Here is a 24,093-nt window from a genome sequence, read left to right as displayed (position 1 = left end):
TTCCACTCGGGCAGAGTGGTGAAAGGTTATTCCATTTTAAAAAGGGTTATTAATTAGTGCTCCATTTAACTGTAGCATATTGATCAAATTGTTACCAAATACATTTCCATGTTGATTCTATGCACATTTGCACATTTACGCGCGGCGTTCACCACTTCTGGAGTCTTGGCGAATTTTAGAACCTGATTTATTGTCCTTAACTTCTTGTCTAACAATGTTGAATAGCCGCGGTTGTATTTTATCATGAATGAAAACGATGCCTCTCATTTTTCAAGACAAAATGCTTTTCTTCATCTGAACTGTTTACGCCTTGATCTGTCATTCCCAATCTCTCAAACAGAAAGTCTTACTGTAGGCTAAATAATAAAAAAAAATTACCAACTCCGAATTTATTATTTGGAGTTGGTCTTTGCTGCATATCCTAACTTCACCTGCCCTTCAACTCCGCCCTCGCCCTCTCTCCAGCCTCCGGGTCCTCCGCTATTTTAGCGCCCTGTCAGCCACGGGTAACCGGCAACATGGTTATACATTGAGGCTATATGCGAAGATATCTAGCCTATGCTGCTTTCTGCTACTAAACATACTTTATCAACAATCTTCGTTGAAGGTTTACAGAGGTGAGTAATTTATCATACACTGTTTCAATAACTCAACATACGACAATTTGATTTAGCAAACTACTTTAAGACAAAGGAGTTTATATTTCTTGCTGAAGCGTGTCTAAATAAAACTGTATATGCAAAGTCGGTGTTGCAGATCAAGCAAAGGTTTCACTTTTCAGTCATGGCACCGATTCTTATGTGTTTGCAGCCTTTTGTGGGGCCGTTGTCCGACCAGTTCACAGCTGTTGAAGACATTTTTAATAGCCTAAAAGAGGCTATTGTTAGGCTCAATTTAACCCATGGTTGAAACAGTCATGATCGATAAATTCAGTTGTTGAACCGAGAAATTTGACAAAGTTTTTAAAAATCAGTCTTCTCTGCTACGCTGCGCACAGCTGGTCAACAATGTGTTTTGCAAAAGTGTGCAGTGCGCAGTTTTCTAATCGCTAAACAGTCAAGACAGCTTAAAAAACATTCACTTTTCAGTGGATTTATCATACGTTCGTCTTTAACATTTTAACATACAATGTAATTATGCAAGGAAAAGAAAACGATCAAACACGTAATTGTGCAGCACTTTATATTTCGAATGTAATAGACAGCGGGCTCCCCGGTATCTCTGGAAAGCATAGACGGTTCCTCTGTGTGTGTCCTGCTGTCCGGAGACCTTAAACTGACCTCAGTCCCTAACTGTCACTCAAACAAACCCCAAGTGAACATCAGTGCTTCTGTTTTAGTCCTATTGCCATAGCGGTTCTTTTTTTGGTAAGTGCATAAAACATAGTCCACTATTATTTATCTACAGTCAAAGTCCCAATGATAATTAACAAAGGAGAAAAAATACGTATAAATGAAAATAAAGGATCTCATAACATGCATTGATTGTTTATTGTGAGTCATTTAAATATAATTCTCTGAATAACTAGATGTTGAGCATTATTTGAGGACTTTAGTGAACAAAGCCACATGTACCTCGTGGAAGTATCACTCAACAGAGTCCATGTGGTCTGGACATGTGGCTCCCAGCATGGTCCAGTACACTAACAGCTTCTACTCTGGGCTCTCACCAGCCAAACAAGCTAAAAACAGAACACAGACGGCCCCCTTGCAACAAGTCAAGCCACCATTTTGTTTTTGTCGAAGTAGGATGATTTGGTACTGTATGATCCCACAGTGTATGTTGTAGTTGCTGACAGTGCCATCAATCTACTTGATTGGTTCTTGGTAGTACTGTACCTAACCTATAAAGGCCTATACCTAATCTTAGCAAGGATACAACTCTCAACGCAGTGCACAGTACAGTACAGCCTGCATGTACTTCAGGCCTTTCCTTCAGTCTGTCTATGAAGTCAGCAGAAATGGCTTGTACCTTTCACTTACCTTCTTCCAGCAACCGCACTCCTCTGTCACCTCTGCCCTTTTATGTTCTCTTCATTTTTCTCTCTCTCCCTCTCCTTATTTCTCTCTCTCTCCCCTCTCTGTCGCCCTTCCTCCCACTCTCGCCCAATCCCCATCTCCCTCCCTGTCTGTCTGTCTCCCTCCCTCTGTCTCGCTTTCCCTCCCTGTCTGTCTGTCTCCCTCCCTCTGTCTCGCCCTCCCTGTCTCTTTACCTGTCCGACCCCCTACCCTCCATCCCACTCGCTCTCCCTCTCTATCCCCCTTGTCATGGCCCTCCTCCTTAACTTGTCATTGCCCTCCTCCTTCATCACCGGCCCATCCATCTTGTCCCTCTCTCCTCTATCTCCAACCATCAGTGGTGCTCCAGGCTAGTGAAGAGTGAGACCAGGCCCCATCGCAGCCTTCCTCCTGGCTACCAGGGTGGGGGTCTGGTCTGGGTCTGATGGACCAGCAATGGGCTGAGCCAGGGTGTGGAGTGACAGGACCGCCGTAGGACACAAGCCTGTCCCGTTGTGTCTGTAGCAGGGCCTGTGTTCCTCGGATCTTACCGACGGAGGCCACAGGGATCAGAATGCTCAGTCACACCTTAAAGCAGTTGATCTCGTACATAGTTCCTTAAGCCTTTGTAAACGCTGGGTAAGGCCTTGAATGTGTGTTCAGGGCATACCTCACAGATCATTTGTAACAATTTCCCGGTATATCAATGGAGACGCGTGGGATAGGCCTTCTAAAGTGTTTATGTAAGCTTCCTCATGACATTTTCATAATATTCCTAAAGCATGTGAGTCATATTCCGGTTACTGCTGAAGCAAAGTGCTGTCTTAACCCTCCTCGACCGGAGAACACACCCTCTGTCTGACTCGATGCAGTATGACACAGATAAGACCTTTAGTTTAGAAAACGACCGGTGTTCTGGCACATCTCACAGGCCCATTTACAATTGTTTAATGTTTGAATTTATTGGGCGCCGGCCTTGGCAGGCAGTGCGGTCCGGCTCCCAGACCTGTGGAGAGAGTGAGCGAGGGCGACGTGGTGTAGACGAGCGGGGGGATGAACAGTCAGTGGACAGATAAGATCACAACCTATGGGCTTTTTATGATGTGTTTATGGCAGGAAAATCAAATATACTGAGATGTACATTGTTGTTGTTATCGTCTTTCAAAGCGAACGTGGCAAACTTGAGTTTTTAATGAGTATGTTATTAACTGCACCTATAATATGATACCACATTTACAAGTTGAGATACGTTTTTAATAGGTAAATAGTACAGATAACAGTTTTTTCTTTTTCATTCTTCGCTAGACGTATTTCTGTTTTAAGAGACTTGGAATGTGCAACCACCTTTCTGCACATTGAAATGTGGATGCATGTGTTTCCCTTTGTTAGTCAACAGTTTATTACAGCAAGTTCATCATTAAGTTATCCGGGCCTGATAGCTCGGTTGACGTTGCTTTTGGTGTTTTTCCGTCGCTGTGGGTTAACTCACTTCATCAAGGTTGACGTAGCTCAAGGCAATTACCCAGGAATCTAAGCCCGGTCACATAGTACCTATTAACTTTTTATCACTCTGCTGAAAAGAGGGGGCCTTGTTCTTTGGCCTGCTTTGATTCGGCGGGTTCTTATCCATGTGGAGGGGGAGTAGAGAGGGAAGAGAGAGGCAAGAGAGAGGAAAGAGAGGGAAGAGAGAGGGAAGAGAGAGGAAAGAGAGAGGGAATAGAGAGGAAAGAGAGAGGAAAGAGAGAGGGAAGAGAGAGGCAAGAGAGAGGAAAGAGAGGGAAGAGAGAGGGAAGAGAAGGAAAGAGAGAGGGAAGAGAGAGGGAAGAGAGAGAAAGGGATGTGGGGGGACCAAGAGATAGAGAAGAGAGAGGGGAAAGAACAAGATAAAATAAAGAGAGTGAAAGAGGGGAAGGAATGGACAAGAGAGAACAGAATGAGAGGGGGAAGAAGACAGAGAGGGGGAGTGAGTGAGATGGAGAATAGTGAGAGATAAAGAGTAGAGAAGGAGAGACAGTTGGAGCTGAGCGAGAGAGTGATGGGTAAGATGACCAGATACATATTAAAGGATGGAAAAGAAGAGAGATAGCATAATAGCCCTGACAAAGATGTCAGATGTCCGACAAAGATGCCTATCATCCAACAGCATCTTTATGGGAATACTCAACCAATATTTACTTTGTGCACGCACTGCTTTTGAAACAAATCAATATATCCTGCCTAGATGTATGACCGAACATGCCATATATATATGTATATATAGCCTGGATGTAGGCTACAGTATATCAACATTGATTTGCATATCATTTAAAGTAGCTGCCCACTCTGCCACTCACTCTGTAGAGGAGGCTGGAGAGGAGAGGCTGGAGACAGTAGAGGAGGCTGGAGAGGAGAGGCTGGAGACAGTAGAGGAGGCTGGAGAAGAGAGGCTGGAGACAGTATAAGAGGCTGGAGACAGTAGAGGAGGCTGGTGAGGAGAGGCTGGAGACAGTATAAGAGGCTGGAGACAGTAGAGGAGGCTGGTGAGGAGAGGCTGGAGACAGTATAAGAGGCTGGAGACAGTAGAGGAGGCTGGTGAGGAGAGGCTGGAGACAGTATAAGAGGCTGGAGACAGTAGAGGAGGCTGGTGAGGAGAGGCTGGAGACAGTATAAGAGGCTGGAGACAGTAGAGGAGGCTGGTGAGGAGAGGCTGGAGACAGTATAAGAGGCTGGAGACAGTAGAGGAGGCTGGAGAGGGAGGCTGGAGACAGTATAAGAGGCTGGAGACAGTAGAGGAGGCTGGTGAGGAGAGGCTGGAGACAGTAGAGGAGGCTGGAGAGGAGAGGCTGGAGACATTAGAGGAGGCTGGAGAGGAGAGGCTGGAGACAGTATAAGAGGCTGGAGACAGTAGAGGAGGCTGGTGAGGAGAGGCTGGAGACAGTATAAGAGGCTGGAGACAGTAGAGGAGGCTGGAGAGGACAGGCTGGAGACAGTAGAGGAGGCTGGAGAGGAGAGGCTGGAGACAGTAAAGGAGGCTAGAGACGGTAGAGGAGGTTGGAGACAGTAGAGGAGGCTGGAGACAGTAGAGGAGGCGGGAGAGGAGAGGCTGGAGACAGTAAAGGAGGCTAGAGACGGTAGAGGAGGCTGGTGAGGAGAGGCTGGAGACAGTAGCGGAGGCTGGAGACAGTAGAGGAGGCTGGTGAGGAGAGGCTGGAGACAGTGGAGGAGGCTGGAGACAGTGGAGGAGGCTAGTGAGGAGAGGCTGGAGACAGTGGAGGAGGCTGGAGACAGTGGAGGAGGCTGGTGAGGAGAGGCTGGAGACAGTGGAGGAGGCTGGAGACGGTAGAGGAAGCTGGAGACAGTGGAGGAGGCTGGAGAGGAGAGGCTGGAGACAGTGGAGGAGGCTGGTGAGGGGAGGTTGGAGACAGTGGAGGAGGCTGGAGACAGTGGAGGAGGCTGGAGAGGAGAGGCTGGAGACAGTGGAGGAGGCTGGTGAGGAGAGGCTGGAGACAGTGGAGGAGGCTGGAGACGGTAGAGGAAGCTGGAGACAGTGGAGGAGGCTGGAGAGGAGAGGCTGGAGACAGTGGAGGAGGCTGGTGAGGAGAGGCTGGAGACAGTGGAGGAGGCTAGTGAGGAAAGGCTTGAGACAGTGGAGGAGGCTGGAGATGCCTGTAGAAGAAGCATTCAGATGAGTTACCTTGCAGGCAGGATTTAAGCCCTGTGGCAAATCAAAGCTCCACTCCCAAAACTCTTCACACAATTCCTACATGAGTGAATGTGAACATGCAGGAACATTCATTTGTCATAGTTAGGCTGCACAGACACACACACACACACACACAAGCAAGTGTTTGTAATGGCAGTGACATCATAGCCTTTGAGACAGGGTCTTAATTGAGTTCACTGAAACAGGTCATCCCTCAGGATATGGAGGTTGTGCTGGACCTTCATCACAGCTGTCACCAGAGTGTTATTACCTCATGTTGATGTCATTGAAGACAAGGAGACAGGTTGTCATTGTCGAGCTAGAGAGAGGGAGACTGACTGATTGATGTATCCTCACCAACCTTGGTTTGTCCTCTGCCTTTACTTAAACACATTCTTGTGTCGCTCGTTGTGTGGTCGGGAGAAATCCCCACCCAAGTTAGCAGAGAACACAGAGTGTAGAGGAGCACAAAGTGGAAGGACTTCAGCCATCTTTAACCAGCTGTTCCCGAACCAGTGCTCCATTACAGAGCAGGGGAGGGCCTGTGGTTGATTTGGGGTTAGCCCTTAGACTGAAGGAGCAGGTGACGACCATTGATCTCGAACAAGCAGGTCTGGTCCTCCTCGCTGATAAGACCTGGCTGAACCCTGAGGCACCTGCCCAGTGCCTGTCACTGACCCTGGGGGAGGTGGTGTGGGGTGTGGGGTCACCCCCTTGTATTCAAGCCTGGGTTGCTACACTGACTGATAGGGATCTCCTACAGACATTAGCATATATCCATGTGTGTCTTCTGTGGTGACAAACCAATAGATCTATTGAGTTCAAGTTATCTTGAATCTATATGACAAATCAGATAAGAGTGTTTTACACAGGGGAAGGGGCTATTAAACAAAGTAAAACCAAGGAGTGAAGTAAATGTCTGCTGTGTGTCTATAGTAGATAAATAAGTAGATTGTTGCACATCTTGCTGCAGTCAAACACATGTAGGTTCTGTGTTTAAACCAGGGGTGAGTGTGGTATTCTGTTTGGGTTTCCAAGGTGATGATTCACTAATTGTAGGGTGTAATGGTAAACAGATCACCAACATCTTTATTGCGTTGCTAATATCAACAAAGAGGGTAGGAAATATGTTTGGCATAATGTTGGCAAGAACATTTCTACCCGTGTGGCACTCTCAGTTGCTCTCCATCTTTTTCCACACAAATCAAGTAACCATTCCCAAAATAACAGGCTTGTGCTTGTTCACATTTAGGTTTCACTTTTTTGTGTCACTGAGAGGTATCCATAGTTGACCTACATTTGGGGAAAGCCGTTATTACAAGCACCAGGTTCATAATTGGTTGCCAATGGCAATGCTGTTAAGTGGAGGTAGTAAATCAATAAAGTAACTTTGAAAACATTTAGAAACTAACCCTTGGTGGGGCAACGTAATTCAGCCTTGAAACACCCCTTAACCTGCAACTTGGTATGTCCCATCAAAGACACCGGGACAGACCACCAAACCTATGTAGGGGGGACATGAAAGACCAGTAGAGGAGAAGGCATTACTATGCTCCAACATGGCTGGATAGAACTCTCCGGTGTATCTCTAGCCTGGCCGCCGGCCCAGGTGGGACAGCTCAAGGGTTTTATTTAATCTTTCCCCTGACTGGGGCATTCTGGGATAGGACCCAATCTCTCATCATCTCGGGGGATTAGATCGCTAAGGAGCAAGGTCGACAAAAGCACAGATCGAGGCCAATCACTGTGCCTGCTCAGGGTCTATTGATTCCACTGTACATCTGGAGCGGCCATTGTGTCTCGTTAATTAAATGTGATTGAAGAGCCAATGCCGGCAAGGACTAGCTGGAAACATAATGAGGATAATCAGCACCTTGAATGGTCAGATTATATAGCCTGTTAAACCAGGTTCTCTCTTGTGAAGAGAAGAGCTCATTCAACATTGTTGGTTCCTCGGGGCCAGAAGAGATTGAGATGAAAACTCCTTTATTGGTGTGACTACAGAGCTTCTCAGTGAAGGGTTTTCAGTCATTTTGTAAACATTTTATTTAAACCAATTACTGCCAGTGATCCTGTGACAGACTGGTATGAGTAGCATCTATGCTACGTAGTGGTTCCAGTTAGAGGAATGACCAAATAAAACGAAATATGAGATCTCCAGCTTCTTTATTAAACCACTGTGGGTACTTGAAGGAGTCCTACCTCATCTAAATCAAGGCCTTTCTTTATTTTCTATCGAGTTCCTGGTACAAAAATCTAACAGGACATTTTGGCTTCACTTTTCAGTTGGCTTGCAGGTTTATTATTTAAAAGACCTGCTTATTTCCATGCATCGTCTACCAGCTGCTTAACTAACACACAATAAGTTGCTTAACTTATGTTACAGTGTAACTGCCAATCAGTTAATACATAACTTTGCTAGATGCCAATATGTCGTTGTTGCTGTGTGTATGTGCGGTTGTTTGACCCAAGAACAGGATGATGGGAACCTGACCCCAGATTCTTCACATCTATACGGGTGAACTCCCAATCACCTTTATGCACTTCACACAGAATAGATCAGGCTTCATGGGATCAAATGGTTTCGGTTTCGTCAGACTAAACGTTCATACGTTTACACTCGGCGATCCTTCGTGCGGCTTTGTCCCGACTGAGAGGTAACTGGTGGGACATGTGCTGCTCCAACACACCTGAAGTGGGTGGAGTAGCGGGCCATTCGAAACCCCTAGAAATCGAAGGAGGATAAGCCTTATCCTGGAAATGACACGGGTCAAGCTGTCAAAGCACAATAGGCCCCGCAGAGACAGAGTGGTGGCCCGACACAGCTCGAGCCTTTGTCCCTTCCGAGACGTCGATGTTCCCGTGTGATATTCAAACCATTCAAATCGGCAATGCACTTAATACAGGCAAGCTATCTATGTCTCGAGTGGCCGGCCTCACGTTCGGAAATGTCTTCGGCAGCGTTGGACATTCTTGCCGTGCCTCGAATCATTTTTGCGCCAACCGACATGTCATTTATGTTTACATATTCAACATGGAGACAAATGCGCTCCCTTTTAAAAGATCAAACCAAAAATTCTCCAAATCAGCCCTCCTGAAACGGCTTAGCTGTCTTTGCCATCCGCCCTGGCTTCACTTGCACAGCGCCTCCAACTGACACTTGAGAATACTTTTTTTTTCTTTTTTTTCCTTCTTCTTGGGCCCGTTCTCCCCCTCTCTGCGGCCTCCGAGAGAAACGTTTTCGATTTCCCAGCACAGCGAGGGACACAAAGACAGGCCTTGTGTGCGCTGGGTCCATCCTCCTGGCCTAGCGAGCTGGAACCAGGAGAGCAGGGCAGGACCTGTAAGGGGAAGCCGGCGGTCGTAATCAGACGGTCAATTTAACTGGCCCTGGTCCTCTGGCCTGGTGTAATGAGCGGGTATTAACCCAGGTGGGAGAGTCCTCTGGGGGGAAGGAGGGTAGGGACCTGAGCCCAGAGAGAAGAGGTGGCCTGGGCACATGCTAATTTGGTAGTGCATGGATGGATGGTAGAAAGCAGGTCATGGTTGTGGAAAGATCGGGGCTTTTGTCTGCTGTTCAACTGGTGTGTGCAAAGCTGGCCATTGTTAAATCGCTGCAGTAATTTATCCTTTGAAATGCTTATACTTTTAGCTTGATTTCACAAGTCTTAAAAGGTTTGGAATGTGTATAAAGGGCTGTTTGTGTTTGCTTTTGTGATGATGATTAGTTGTGTGTTTTGAAGGATTTGGAATAGACTTGTTGTTTTAGGGCTTTTTATAAGTATTTTTTGCAAGGAGTGGCAGTTGCTGAGTTGAGCTACTCCAGATAACATTTAAACTCAAAAAAGGGAAGGTCACTGACCTGCGCTGAGAAAGAGATGAAACGTGAGATGGATGTGATTGGTGGAGCGTCTTTTGTTCCACCATCTGAAATTGAATTATTTTCTTGGTTCACCTTGCAGATAAAGCTATCCTTCTCAAATTAACCTTGCTATAAACATATCCTTCTCACATGCAGGCACACAAACCTTCTGAATGTCCTTCCCATTGTCTATTGAAGGTTACTTTCTATAAATTGAAATGCAGACCATAATAGTACTTCAAAGCAATTGGTTGCGAAAGGATTATAAACCATACGTCTCCATGAAAGTCCCTAATTGCTACATTCAATTATTTGGCACATTCACAATAGGCAGAGAGGTTGGCCCAGGTCTGGCATATTTGTAGTCCATGACATCATTTGTCATGATGCAACAACAATGAATCACTCACAAGGTGTTCACTTCCCCTCTCTCTGTGAAGAAGAATTCATAAGGAGGCCAAATTCAGCCGTATAAAAACCTACCTACCTGAGGGGGGAACTACCTGGAAGCCTGGGCCAGTCTCTTCAGCTCTCTGGGGCTCACCTGGACCAGATCAGATAACGACCACACGTGACACTCACCAATTTATTACCTCAATACATCACCTGTGAAGCTGGCCAGCGGGAGCACAATTCAACTTTTAAGTGTGGGTTTTACGTGGTACCACCACGCTGTTCCCCCCGGGGTGTGTGCACAGAAAGGGGTGTTTCTGGCATACCACTGAGCCGTTTTCCAGGGTTCAATGAATTGACTCTGGCGTGTAGCGGGGAGGTGATTCCCCCACTTCCTCGTTCGAGTGATATCATTTTGTTTGTCACGGTAAATCAATGTCATTTGTGGGGTGAAATCATCCTCGATCGAGATACGTTGCGAAGTGACGATGTTTCAGCACGCTTTCAGATCTTCTAACATTATGTCTTTGTAGTCATTGAAGACATTATTTGTTTAGATCAGTTAGATAAAGTAACAGTTAAACAGTAAAGTAATAGAATGGCAGGTTTCATTGAGTAGTACAATATTCACTAACAGTAGTACAATGTTCATTACCAGTAGTACAACATTCACGGCAATTCGGTTGGTGTGTTGTGTAACAGTGCTTTGGGACGAGTTACTAAAACCTTGGTTAGCTTTCATATTTTCTTTACTGTGCAGTGAAAACCTAGTAAAACAATCCTCCTATAGGGTCCTGTGTTTACTCACCACCATCATCGTCTCCCGAGAAAGTAACATACTGGTCGGTGAGTGGCACTGCGCTAACAAAGACAGGTGATAGATAATGTCCCAACCGCTTAGTGACCAAAGACATACCACAGATTTCTGAGCGCTGTTCAAGGTGAGGGTTGCTCCCAGGTATTCGTAGGAGTGGTCCTTTGTCACCCTTCGTTGCCTTTGTTTACTATATTCCCACATGCTCGCCTGTCATTACTGAAAGACCAGACAGGACTCAACACAGTTTGAGTCTCTCACTCACACAGCACTTACACTGGGAGAGACTCGACTTCTTCTGTGGTGTAACAACACTAGGGCAGCACCGCCTTACACAAGCATAGACAGTCTTCTTCTGTGGTGGAATACTCACACTGTATGATCTTACTCGGAGAGAAAATTCTTAGAACTTTCCACGGTTTTCTGAAAAGATTCTGTGCAAGACCAGCGACATACAGTGACCACAATCAATGACAGATCAAATAATCAATGACAGATCAAATTCATTTACCATTCATTACTGAATTTAAGCAATGACTTTAAAATGTGTCACAGCAGTTTGTCCTTACATACAAATGTTTTGGGGGGGGGGGGGAGCCACACAACAATCTAAAAGAAGTGAACTCTTGTCTAGAAACGCTAGGACGTCACAGTGTTTGTCTGAGTCTGCGGCCGTCCCTGCCATTCACAGCGGGGCGCTTACGGCTCTCCACAGCTCTGCTGTTGATCATCAGTGGAGTGTCTGGAGGGGCGAAGTGCTTTACAGCCCTCATTGCTGTGTTCTGGCCCAGAGGCATTGTCTGAGGCGGTCCAATGACCCTCTCTCCCTCAACACAGCCATAAAACCCCCGTAAAGGTCCCCAGGGTTTATATAGCCTGTCCCCAGGGCTTTACGAGGGGCCAGCCCCCCTGTCACTTCCCGTGTGGAGGGTCCTCCAGGCGTGGGAGAGGGGGAGGACAGACGGGGGTTGACGGTTAAAAAGGCACACGTAGGTAACCAGGGATCGCGTTTGGTTTCAGGATACACGGTAACCACAAAACAGTTTGTTTTGTTGACGACATACAGGGACCACATACCAGTTTGCTTTTGGGAGCAGTTAGGGACCGGATTACTTTTTTAACCTTTCCGTCTTTTTCTTTTTTTCTTTCTTTTTTCTTTCTGTCTTTCTTTCTTTCGTTCTTTCTTGCAGGCAAGGATTATTGGCAGGTGAAGACAAGAGCGTGCATCAGGATCTCTCAGGTAACGGATTCGTTTGCATGCTGATGTCCTTTGTCGTTTTGTCCCGCCCCTGCTTGTGTGCACCGCTACCTGTTTAGCATGTTTGTACTCGCTCGCAATATCGTATGGAACAAACAGGACGCTGCTGTTAATTAGCCCAAGTGCTTTCCACTGCTGCAGAGGCGGAGGAACTTAACGCATTTGTAGAATGGGACAGGGTATCTTTTCCCTGTAAGCTCTCGTTTGAAGTTACAGTCTCCAGAGGGAGGTTTATTGGAGATGAGGTTCTCTGAGGCATCTCCCTGAGTCCTCTTCTCTCCACCCACCCCCCCCCCCCCCGCTGTGTTCCACACAAACAGAAACATGACACCCTCTCTCTGGATCTTGAGGGGGTGCTCTGTTGATCGGCAGTACATTCCTGTGGGCAGCCCCCGCCGGTGCCTTTGACGGGCACGGAGGACCACTCTGTCGGAGGCGCCGAGGAACAAGCTCTGCCGAGCGGGCGAGGTGGACCCCCGCAGAGGTCGCCCCCTCCCCCTGGCTCACCTGGTGTGATGTCAGCAGGTGTATAGCCGTGCATTGTGGGAAAGGCCCGGTGAAGATGATTATCAACAGCTGGGCGTGTTCATTTAGTATCCAAAGCAAAATTACAGAAGGGATTCGAACCTGTGACCTCTTCATGTGCAGTCAAATGCTCCAGCGGTAAAGTACACCCATCCCCCCTGGCTGATAAAGTGTTCGGATGCCTTTCGTGGCCTTCGTCTTTTAACGACGAGTTATATTGGAAGGGAACAGACACAATAGAGACCAGTGTCGTTAACCGAACGGAAAGGTCAAACCGAGGCTGAATCAGCAGTTTAGGTCTGAGGTTTGATTTGCAGACATCTTCCGTTCCCCAGGGCACGAAGCCCACCACCACCCACCGTCCCTTTTAAAACCATGACTCAGACCATTCTCCTCCCCCATGGGGAGCCGAGGTCAAAAACAGACCCCGGCATTGTGTAGGACGGTCGGGCATTTAGCTGGCCGCAACAGCCTAAAGGCCTCCCTGATCGCTGTCATCCGCACCCTGACACAAGCCACCATGCACAGACGGGTTCGGCCACTCCTATGGCACTGCTTGTGACGAGGCCACGCCCTCATCCTGTCTCTCTCTCTCCTTTCACTTGTGGTAGCGAAGGACTCTCCACTCTCAACGCCAAAAACACAGTAGTAAATCTGTCATTTTGATTGCCCGAGGCATCTTGAGCTGCCACGGTGTAATCGCATACAGACAATAGTTGTGACATCAAGGTGAAATGCTGTCACAAGTGAAATAGTGTCTCTCTCTTTCTGTCTCACCCTCTTTTGCTCTCTCTGTCTCTCTGCCCATCTCTGTCTCTCCCTCTTTCTCTCTCCTTTAATCTTCGGAAGCTGTTGTGAACAGGCCATGAGATTGCATCACCTCTTGTTAAATCTCTCCTTAACTGATACAGCCTCCGTAAACCAATTTAGATGATCCTGCCCTGATAACTTCCTGTTGATAGGAGACACTGATAGAAAACAGGGATCTGCTAACAATTATTCTATTGCGATTAGAAATCAAAATGAACAGGCTATCTCCCTTTTTATTTGTGCTTATCTGAAAACTATTTTTTCATTTAATTCAATACACTGATAGAATCTCATTTGAAGCTCACCTGTTTCATATATCCCCAAAGACCAGCCTTGGACCAGTAGCAGAAATGACAGAGAAGTTAATCTGTTCTGCCCGAGGGAGAGGTGATTGTGGGATGAGAACTGCACCAAATGCAGTTTGCCACCCAACAGTTTTACACAGTGGAAGAGCGTTTGATGTGGTTTGAATGTTCATGACGTGGAAATTCAAGTCGGTTTGTGAGGTTATAAAGACTTTCTTTTTTTACCAGAAGAATTGTAAAAATGTTAAAAGGGGGTGGTCTAGCGTGAAGTGAGGGTATTTGAGTATTTGATTCTTGTCTTGACACGGGGGAATTTTCTTGTTGGTTTAGAATGATGCCTCCCAGCATTTAAAATACGGTTTGTTCAAAGGTCCTCAGAAGGTGTTGTAAACTTCACTGACATGTAGCATTCCAGCTACGCTGTATAGAGATGATATCTCCCCCTGAGTTTATCGAGCCATCCCCTGGGGAACGGGGGAGGGGGGGCGGCTCACCACCACTAGCTCACCACTAACTATCAGAAGGTTGAGGGCACTTCCTCATCAGATTACTCCTCCTATACCCCCACACAGACAACCACTTAAAATGACATACATGTGCTGTCACTGTTAGCATTCATTTGCTTTGATTTATATCACTTTAATTTAATGGTCCTATCTCACAGATATATGATGCATCAACGGACCACCTTGTCTTTCTTTCAGAACATCTTGTGGTCACTCTTCAGAAGCGAGCCTTATCACACAGCTGAGTGTAGAGATCCATTGCAGTTTGAATGCGCTGGGGAAACATGCTACTGGACTCAGTGGAGCAGGAAGCAGAGATCAGGGCTTAATTTAAAAGCTGAGGAATTCTCGGTCTGCACATTACCCAACCGCAAACACACACACAGACGCAGGGACTCACAAATACACTCAAACACACACACACAGACGGAGGCACTCACAAATACACTCAAACACACATGCAGGCACACACCTACACATATGCCAATACACATGCACACACACACACCACGCTGAGGAGTAGTTATCAGAGCCAGGTGCTTGGTAAGACATCAGGTGCACCACTTCACTTCTGGAATGTGTTTTACAGAGTCGGGCGAGCTTCGTCCGGAACTGCAGGGCAGGAAGTGGTTTAAATCCTTCCACAAAATCACTAGCCCCCTGCTGAGACACTGAGCCCTCTCTCTCCCTCTGCCTCTTTGTCTCCCTCTCTATCTCCATTTCTCTCTCGATCGCTCTCTCTCTCTCTCTCTCTCTCTCTCTCTGTCTCTCTCTCTCTCTCTCTCTCTCTCGCTCTCTTTCTCTCTCTCGCTCGCTCTCTCTCTCTGACTCGCTCTCTCTCGCTCGCTCGCTCGCTCTCTCTCTCTCTCTCTCTCTCTCTCTCTCTCTCTCTCTCTCTCTCTCTCTCTCTCTCTCTCTCTGTCTCTCTCTAACTTCCTTCCTCGTCATGGGAACCAGTGCTTGTCTCTGATCTCAGAGACCTGCGAGAGGAAAGCTTTGCTGATGCAGAGAGGAAAAGTGCCATTATCCAGGACTGCTGTGGTTGTATTTCTGCTGAAAAAGAAGGCTTGATAAAGAGTTTGTTTAAAACAAACTCTTTTCCAAGCACTGTTTAGTGCCAGGCATACCCTGTTTGGTGAGAGGGTGTGTGCAGGCTAATTGCTGAAATGTTTGGTGACTGATTACGTCTCACTATAGTCAACCTGATAAGTCTGTGGTTTCCTCATGTGACCTGTCTAGGTGACCAGAGTCAATAGTGTAGATACTAAAGAGCGAGGCTGTTTCAAGCTGAGCTAGTGACTAACACTAGCCTATAAACCTTTCCCAGCAAGTTTCTAACACATGTAACTTTTTCCCATCTAATTACTGGCTAGTGATAACCGGTAATCTGTTTCCCAACAAATTGCTAGCTAGTAACTTGTTCCCAGCAAGTGGCTAGTGCTAACCCGTAACCTGTTCCCAGGTAGCGAATAGCGCTTACTACCACCTTTTCCCAGCTAGTGCTAACCTGTTCCCAGGTAGCGAACAGCGCTTACTACAACCTTTTCCCAGCTAGCGCTAACCTATAACCCTTTCCCATGCTCCCACCTGGCAGCACTGCGTCAAGGAAGGAAATGACTTGAGTCACATGATATGATAGGCTGGTAATCTCTCTCTCTAGGACATGTTTAATCTGGGTTTACCTCCCAGAGAACCTCTCTGAAATAAGGATCTGTGACAGTATCTGCTGACATCTCCCCCTCCCCCTAGATATAGTGTGTGTGTGTGTGTGTGTACGTGGGTGTGTGTGTGTGAATGCTAATGAGGTGGGCTGGCAGAAGGGTTGACACCGGTCTGTTAGCCACCGACTGTTCCCATGGATGCCCCACCCGTCATCCAATCACATTGCTGCAGAGTCAGGAAGTTGGGGGTCATTGACCCCTGAGGGACTCTGGGTTGGTAGGGAGGTGGCCATCAGGAAATGACTCCTAGCTTCTATTCAACTAGAGGACCATCTATCTCACTCAGTCTGACCTCTGTGGTCTGCTAAACAAGGCTTTTAATGACTGGTAACACATGGATAAGACCTCACTTTGTTCTATCTGTTAGGTAAGTCCTACACTTACATGTTTCGTGTGCTCTGTATCGAAATACAAAAATGTGTTTGTATATATTGACCAATCTGGAGTTAACCATACTCACTTTAGTAGTGGTGTTTGTGTGAGGTCATCACCACATCTGTAAAACTCTCTTTCTCATGTCTTTCTAGTTACTTCTCACCATTCCTATATTTACTACTAAGTGGCAGGATTTTGACCACTAGCCCTTAGATGTCACAGTAACCTGTTCCACTACCTGCAGTTGGATTAGGGACCCAATGCTAATTTCAGTTAAACTGCCTGTGTGGGTTAGGAAGTGATGGATGTGTGTGTGTGTGTGTGCGTGTGTGTGTGTGTGTGTGTGTGTGAGAGAGAGAGAGAGAGAGAGAGAGAGAGAGAGAGAGAGAGAGAGAGAGAGAGAGAAAGAGAGGGAGAGAGAGAGATAGAGAGGGAGAGAGAGAGAGAGAGAGAGAGAGGAGTGGGGGGTTATTATGTGTGTTAGTTACTAAGGTGCCACTCCACTCAGAGGAAGTGACGGAGTCAACACCTGACTTCTGTAAATCCCTCAGAATGACAGCAGGAGGAGAAAGGCCTAATTTGGAATTTTAAATAATTTACGTGAAGAAAACAGCTCATTTGAATGTAAGACGACGTTCCGCCTAATGCAGTTTTGCAATCCAGTTTTTACTGTTACAGTGATAACTTGCATGGTCGAAGGAGTGTCTCCTTCACACTTACACTCTCAACTCAGGGTTGTTCAACTCCCTCAAGGGGAAACCACTCCTGAGAACAGTTAGATGACCTCAAATGAGCCAGTCACACCAAGAGCATTCTTGTCTCCTCCCCTGCAGGCTGTGACGTCTCCCTCCCCTGAGGTGTCACAGGGGTGTCGAATGTTTGTTTGTTCAAAAGCTCCGTTTGGCCCCCTCCGGCACGGGCCTCAGGAGTGTGACCTCTCCAGGGTGATGGATGGCCGGGCCTCTGCTAGGCAGAGCCAGTGTCGGTTCAGAGTGAGGAGATAAGCGAGGGCTTGTTTGTTTTCAGACATTGATTCTGTTGGAGGTCAGCGTCTGAGTGTGATTTCGGGCCCCTCAGATTAAGGTGGGCCGAGGTGAACAGGTGACTGTTGACTCACTGCCGACATGGAACACGACTCATTAGGGCTGACTGGTGACTTTGACCAAGTCGTCACTTTTGCTTCATGGCAAGGTGTTGTTCAACTGGCCTCTGAGTTCCATATAACTTATTAGGTATTTATTCTGTTGAAACGCAGCACAATAATGACAAGCACTTCCTGCGCCCCAAGTGATAAAGTCATTCTAGTCGAAGTTGAAACCAGCCATAAGAACAAGACCAGGCTTCCAACAGCCCTCCTCAGTGTGTTTGTTTACCAGACAACAGACCAACGTGCTGGTTCACAGCCCTCATCCTCTTTCTCATCTACCTGGGACATCTTTTAGGTATGCAGCTCATTACTGCAAACATTCTACTGACTTTTACTTGTTTAATACCAGGTGCATCTCAGTATTTGGTACTCTCACACCTCTCCTTATATTAGGTCTGCTGTATTCATTTAAACGTAGACGCTACACCTGTTTGCTGGTTCATGCTATTCACTGGTTCATGCTATTCACTAGTTCATGCTATTCACATGCCATTCACTGCTATTCAATGTAGGTACTAGGCAGTTTTACCTGCTTCACCTGTGTGTCACCCTCATTAAATAGTTTTGTACTACCTGCATTACCCTGTAACTTAATTCAAGGCTTTATCTTTTGTATAGACCTATGTATTTTTTTATTGGTTATTCTTTTTTTGGATGTTTGTATTTTGTGTACATTTGCAGATTTTGTGATTTTCAAGAAAGATTCTTCCTCCCTTTTCTTAAATGTTGTTACATAACCTTAAACCCCACGAACAAACTTAAAATTACCTATTTATTTACATTTACATTTAGTCATTTAGCAGACGCTTGTATCCAAAGCGACTTACAAGAGAGAGCTTTACAAAAAGTGCATAGGTCAGTGATCATAAACATCGAGATTGAACGAACATTGCGGGTAGCCAAAACATGAAGCATACATTCTGAAAAGCAAATAACTGCCAATGGATGGAACCAGAAGAGCATGTAATTAAACACATTTCAATTAAACAACATGATCCTCGAAAGTGCTAGAGTGTACCTGGAGGAAAGCAAGCAACAATAATATAATTCACAGTGAGTACAAGCAGTTAAATCAGTTACAACTAACAAACAAGTGCAGCGAGTCCCTCAATAAGTATCATTGTGTTCCTGGAGGAAATTTACTAACATCTGTTCCAACAAATCTTTCTTAAGTAGCGTTGTACTCCTGGAACAAGTTCGTCTTTAGCCTTTTCTTGAAGGTGGAGAGACAATCAGTGTCTCTGATGGAGGTGGGGAGATGATTCGACCATTGGGGGGCCAGACAGGAGACTGATTGTTACTGGTCTGGGTCTTTTATTACTGGTTTGGTTGTGTTGTTACTGGTCTGGATCTGTTATACTGGTCTGGATATGTTGATACTGGTCTGGATATGTTGATACTGGTCTGGGTCTGTTGATACTGGTCTGGATATGTTGATACTGGTCTGGGTCTGTTGATACTGGTCTGGGTCTGTTGATACTGGTCTGGGTCTGTTGTTACTGGTCTGGGTCTGTTGTTACTGGTCTGGGTGTGTTATTACTGGTCTGGGTCTGTTGTTACTGGTCTGGGTCTGTTGTTACTGGTCTGGGTGTGTTATTACTGGTCTGGGTGTCTTGTTACTGGTCCGGTTCTGTACGTGGACTGCGCTGAACCATGAGCTACTGTACCATTAGATTAATACTGCATTCTTGCAGACGTCTCACTCATGTAATATGAGCTAGAAGCAGCATTGAGAGGGACTGTTCTCAGGGTATCCACGGTCTTCACATGAGTCCCTCCCTCCAGCTCTCCTCACACTGCTCCCTGTGGACCCTTATCCTCTGGTGGCCTCTCCAATAACCACTTTCTTTACGGGCCAAACCCCTTCTCAGAGACCCTCGGGTGAGTCCTTGAGACCCCAGCGAAACATGCTCGAGCCTGTCCCGATCCCTCCACCCCGCTCACTTTCCAGGGGCTGAACCCGTCCACCTGACCTCAAGGTCACCTGGGCCGGGGGGTCAAAGGTTAGGAGCAGGTGCTCAGAACCTGAGTGAGGGGGGGGCCCAGAAGATCCCTGAGCCCCGCACCCCCCCCCCCCTTACCTACAGACCCCCCCCCCCACACCTCCAGGAGGCTTTGGAGATATTCAGTCCCTCTTCAGTAGGCTGGTCCACACAATAGGAGCAGCTCCTCCACCCCCACCCCCCCCCCCCCCCCCCCCACATACACACAACCACCTCCCTCCAGCCCCATCCCAGCCCCAGCTCTGCCCCACATGCATGGCCTGCTTCACAGGTTCCCACAGAAGAGCTGTGTGGGTGCAGGTCGTCACCACCACCCCCTGTCTCCCCTGCAGGTGTGGTCCCAGAGAGGCAGAGAGGATGGCGTTCCCCCTGGGCCCGCACCCCAACGCTGGCCTGCAGCTCCTGGTCCTGCTGCTGGTCGGCTGTGGCCTGGCGGAGGCCGACCGCATCAACTTCTACAACGTCAGACCTCCAGTCGAAGGTTTGGCTCTCACCACTGACCCGAGCAGCTGTCATGTCCAAACCCAACTGTCGTTTGACCAAACCGCTCTGATTGGAGGTTATTGTGCTGTACAGTGTTGTTTTTGTGTCTTGACCCATCGTGATTTTCTTACAGCCACTCCGTTTCCTAAGAGCTTCAAGTGTTTCACCTGTGACAGAGCGCAGGACAACTATAACTGCAATCGCTGGGCGGAGGACAAGTGGTGTCCACCGAGTGAGTACACACACACACACTCACACACACACACATACGCACACGCACACAGCCACACAGCCACACTCATAGGCAGATGCGTATATACACTCACACAATGAAACACCCTTAAGCACACACACACACGAGCAGATACACACACACATGCATACCCAAGCTCACACTTACAAATACACCCTCACAGACATACAAATAGTGATTATACCTCTCCTATGGCTACCCCTGTCCATCCTAAGACCCTGCTTGTTTTGGATGCCGTTTCCTCCCTCCAGACACCCAGTTCTGCATGACGGTGCACCACTTCAGCAGCCAGGGCAGAACCAGGTCTGTGACCAAGCGCTGCGCAGCCCACCAGGACTGCCACGCGTCCGGCTGCAGACACCACAGAGACACGGGACACATTGTGGGTCCCCTGGCAGACACGCACATCGTGAAGAGTAGTTCCAAAAAACTGATGTTTTTTTGTCCTGACTTACTTTTTGCGTCCTTCTCTTCCTGGCTCCTCCCACTTTCTCCTACTCTCCCCCTCTCCTCTCTCACCCCATCTTCTCCTCTCTTCCTCTCTCCTCCTCTCCATCTCCTCACCCCTTCTCTCTCTCCTCCTCTCTCCCCCTCTCCATCTCCTCACCCCCTCTCTCCTCCTCCCTCCTCCTCTCCCTCTCCCTCCTCCAGGAGTGTGTTTCCTGCTGTGAAGGGATGGTCTGTAACGTGGAGGTCCCCACCAATCAAACCAACGCCGTGTTTGCCAAGAGACACGCCCACAGCTCCTCCTCAGCCAATGAGAGGCTGCGAGGCAGACTGACACTCCTCAGCCTGGGGCTGGCCACGCTGCTCCTACTGTGACACAGCAGCCAATCAGAGGAGGTCTCAGAGGGTGGGACCGACCGCGCGAGACCAGTAATGTTCCCCGATACTGGTGAAGGATGTGCCCTGTGACAGTTTGTCAGACTTAACAGTTGGTGAAGTTATCACCCAGAAGTGCTCTCCAAGGTGATACTGATGTTCTTCACGACTGCTTCAGACTGGGCTTCATCCACCTAGACCATGGAGTTAGGACAGACTTTCCGAACTCATGAACCTGAGACAAACTCACTGTGAAGCATGGACGCTGAACTGACTGAACTCTGGAGCCTGGGAATGAAGAGACAGTTCAGAAGTGCCTCTCAAGGCTCTCCTGATAAGGTCATGTAACTCAGCCAGTAGAAACTTGGCTGATGATGATGAAGATGATGATGATGATGGTTGTTTGTTTCCGACCTGCACACTGGTGGCACAGATATGGCTGTCCAGCCCTTCAAGACTCACCACAGCCTCCGCACACCCGTGAACTCATGGAGAATCCGAAACTGTGATGTTCGCCAACTTGCCCTGGTGTCATTCATCCCAGCAAGTTCCTAAAAGCTGAACACATAACCCCGACGTTAGACACAGAACACAGGCTAGCTCTAGTGGAGAGTTGTGTGACGGTCATTGCAAAGTTTTGCGCTTAGTTTGTCAATGCCGGTTTATCTCTTTAGTGTAATGTCTGACAAATCCATGTTTGCACTTTTTTCATGTTTGAACTTGATTTTAACAAAACTTGAATATATCATACTCAGTTGGAGAAGTGTGGACTGTATGTGGATGTTTGTAAAAAACGTACGAGACACATTTAAATGGCTCCAGTCGTGGAAAAAAGAATTGGGTTCTTATGAGTATCGTTGTGTCTCTGCTTGTTTTTGGAAAGTATTCTAGTCATTTCTCCTTACACAACAACTTCTGTCGAAATGACATTCCAGTGTGGCATTTTGATATCCAGTTCTGTACTGTTGTGAGGTAACTTCATGAACTTTTACACAGAGCAAACCCAACATCTCAGGTCTCTAACTGTAAGATGCCCAGATTGATGCTTTGTATTGGGTACAGTACTGTTAGTGGATCTACTGCATTGTTAGACATGACCTAAAGTGATAAAAAACATGTGAATGCACATGTTTGTCATTATGAATATGAAGTACTATCCTCCAATGACATGAGCTGTTTCAATATAGACTATTGTCTGGCCAGGGCATTCCAGCTCCTCTCATATCTATACATAGACTGTACTTTATGAACACCACAACATCGAGGTTTATTGTTGAGTAATGCCACTAACTATGAATGACCATAAAATCGGGCTTGTTTCCTTCTCTCCACAGTATAGTGAGCCAACTGTATGTTAGTACGTTTTTTAAGGAGCAGCGGCTTTTAAAAAAAGGAAATCAAATTAGAGAAACCGGACATGGGATCCCGTCTTGCGTTTCATTTCCACCTGAAACCAATTCTACATTAATCTCCAAAAGTACCCTTGGAAGGGATTGAAGAAGCATGTGTGTGCATGTATGTTCTGACTAGGAGCGAGAGGGAGCTTTTTTCTTCTTTTCCTTTGCTTGTCTTTTCTTCTCGAGGGTGTTTTGGGGATCCGCTGGCGGGGAAGGCGTTGCGTGATAGATCATATCCTGGATGGTGGATATCCTGGAACTCTCCTGGTTGCTACCCTGACACCCCTATGCAGTGAGAGTGAAGCAGCAAGGTCCCTCACCGAGTCCAGCCCCTTGCGTGTCTTGAGAGCGGAGGTGTTGAAGGAACTGTCAAAACAGACACTCATATTCAGAGACACCACCCCGAGGGGAGGTTTCCCTTCCTGCTGCGTCTGGGATTCTGCCTCAGTCCCCACACCTGATAAACACCGCCTTGAAGGATGTGAACTACAACTGCAGAACTAGAACAGCAGAACATGTAATATTCATTTGTGTGCTTCAGTGTTTTGGCTGTGGGTTTGTGCTTGGGTGGGTGTGGGTGGGTGTGTGTTTGTGTGGGGGAGGGGATTCCATTGTTCCTTGGGGCCAGTGAAAGTGTGTATGTCTGTGTGTGTTTTGGTGACGCAGAAAGCCTCACTGGACCTGTGTGTGTGTGTGTGTGTGTGCTGTTTCCCCTGGTTGCTGCTGTCTTTGTTCTGGCTTTATTAGGCGTGGAGCTGGAGCCTGTCAGTACTGACAAACGGTACACACACACACTTACACACACACACTTACATACACAAACACACACACGCACAGGTCTCTGACCCCATGGAGACCCACTGGCGGCACGAAGACTTTGTTCCTTTACCGTTTCCTGTCAGGAGTCATCCACAATGTTCAACCTGGTCAGTTTCTCTAACAAGCACCAACACAGATTGAGGCACTGAAACATGAGCAACTTTCCTCAAGATACTGGATTTATATTACTTACTGTAGATCTGTCTATTCGAGATTCAAGTTTACTGTCTGTTATAACAAATACAGGCACATTGGAATTATTTGTTTCCGACTCCACTTGGCAGATATAACAAAGTCATAAGAGCTAGCAGTCTTATTGACAATATACTGTATGTGATATAAATACTAATGAGATCAATTATAAGGACTAATGCTGAATAAATCACCAAACAACTGATAACCTAGGCTCTAGGGGACTGCCTGACAGCGTGTGCATGTAAGTGGAGTACAGTGACCTGTGCTGGCAGCGTGAGATCAGTGGGTCCAGCTGGAACAAGGGAGGCTTCGGGGGGCAGATCAGGGGAACGTGGCAGGGGTGAGGGGGGGCGTGGGGGGGGGGGGGGGGGTACGGACCATGCACATGGCTCCACGACTTCCACTTTTCTCAAATAAAATTTTTACATGTGCATTTGTTTTAATCCAAAGTCACGTACAAATAGTCCATGTAAAAAGTACAACAGAAGATGGACGAAGCACAGCAGAGGATCAAGATAATCCATCATGGTCCCATCGAATGGAGAAAGATTCATTATTAAATGAACCGTTGCTGACGCACAGCGTTAGCTCTTGTCTGATATTAAGTGGATTGAACATGGAATGCATTTGATATTCTTCTCTTTTCCATTAGAGGGGTATCTGATTGTCCTTGTCCTTGCCACAACTGACGGAACCGCCCCCCCTCACCCTCAGGGAAGGGTCGCC

General features: G+C 47.1%; 1 protein-coding gene across 3 annotated transcripts; it reads left to right on the top strand.

Moving 5' to 3' along the window:
* The first annotated feature begins 467 nt into the window (after positions 1 to 467).
* On the top strand, positions 468 to 22,903 carry lypd6b (LY6/PLAUR domain containing 6B). 3 transcript variants are annotated; one of them, XM_047047843.1, is made up of 7 exons: positions 468 to 617; positions 11,939 to 11,988; positions 12,327 to 12,531; positions 19,731 to 19,879; positions 20,015 to 20,113; positions 20,386 to 20,516; positions 20,786 to 22,903. In XM_047047843.1, exons 4-7 carry the CDS (start codon positions 19,756 to 19,758, stop codon positions 20,954 to 20,956), a joined length of 525 nt encoding a protein of 174 aa, XP_046903799.1. In that variant the 5' UTR covers positions 468 to 617; positions 11,939 to 11,988; positions 12,327 to 12,531; positions 19,731 to 19,755; the 3' UTR covers positions 20,957 to 22,903. The 3 variants fall into 3 exon arrangements, with proteins under 3 accessions (XP_046903799.1, XP_046903798.1, XP_046903797.1); XM_047047842.1 differs by lacking the exon at positions 12,327 to 12,531; XM_047047841.1 differs by lacking the exons at positions 468 to 617; positions 11,939 to 11,988; positions 12,327 to 12,531 and adding an exon at positions 15,053 to 16,240.
* Positions 22,904 to 24,093: the final 1,190 nt, after the last annotated feature.

The sequence above is a fragment of the Hypomesus transpacificus genome, chromosome 23 (assembly GCF_021917145.1).
Source record: "Hypomesus transpacificus isolate Combined female chromosome 23, fHypTra1, whole genome shotgun sequence".
NCBI classification, from domain to species: domain Eukaryota; kingdom Metazoa; phylum Chordata; class Actinopteri; order Osmeriformes; family Osmeridae; genus Hypomesus; species Hypomesus transpacificus.
The sequence above is the reverse complement of the archived record's forward strand: the minus strand, read 5'-3'. Positions and strand labels throughout refer to the sequence as shown.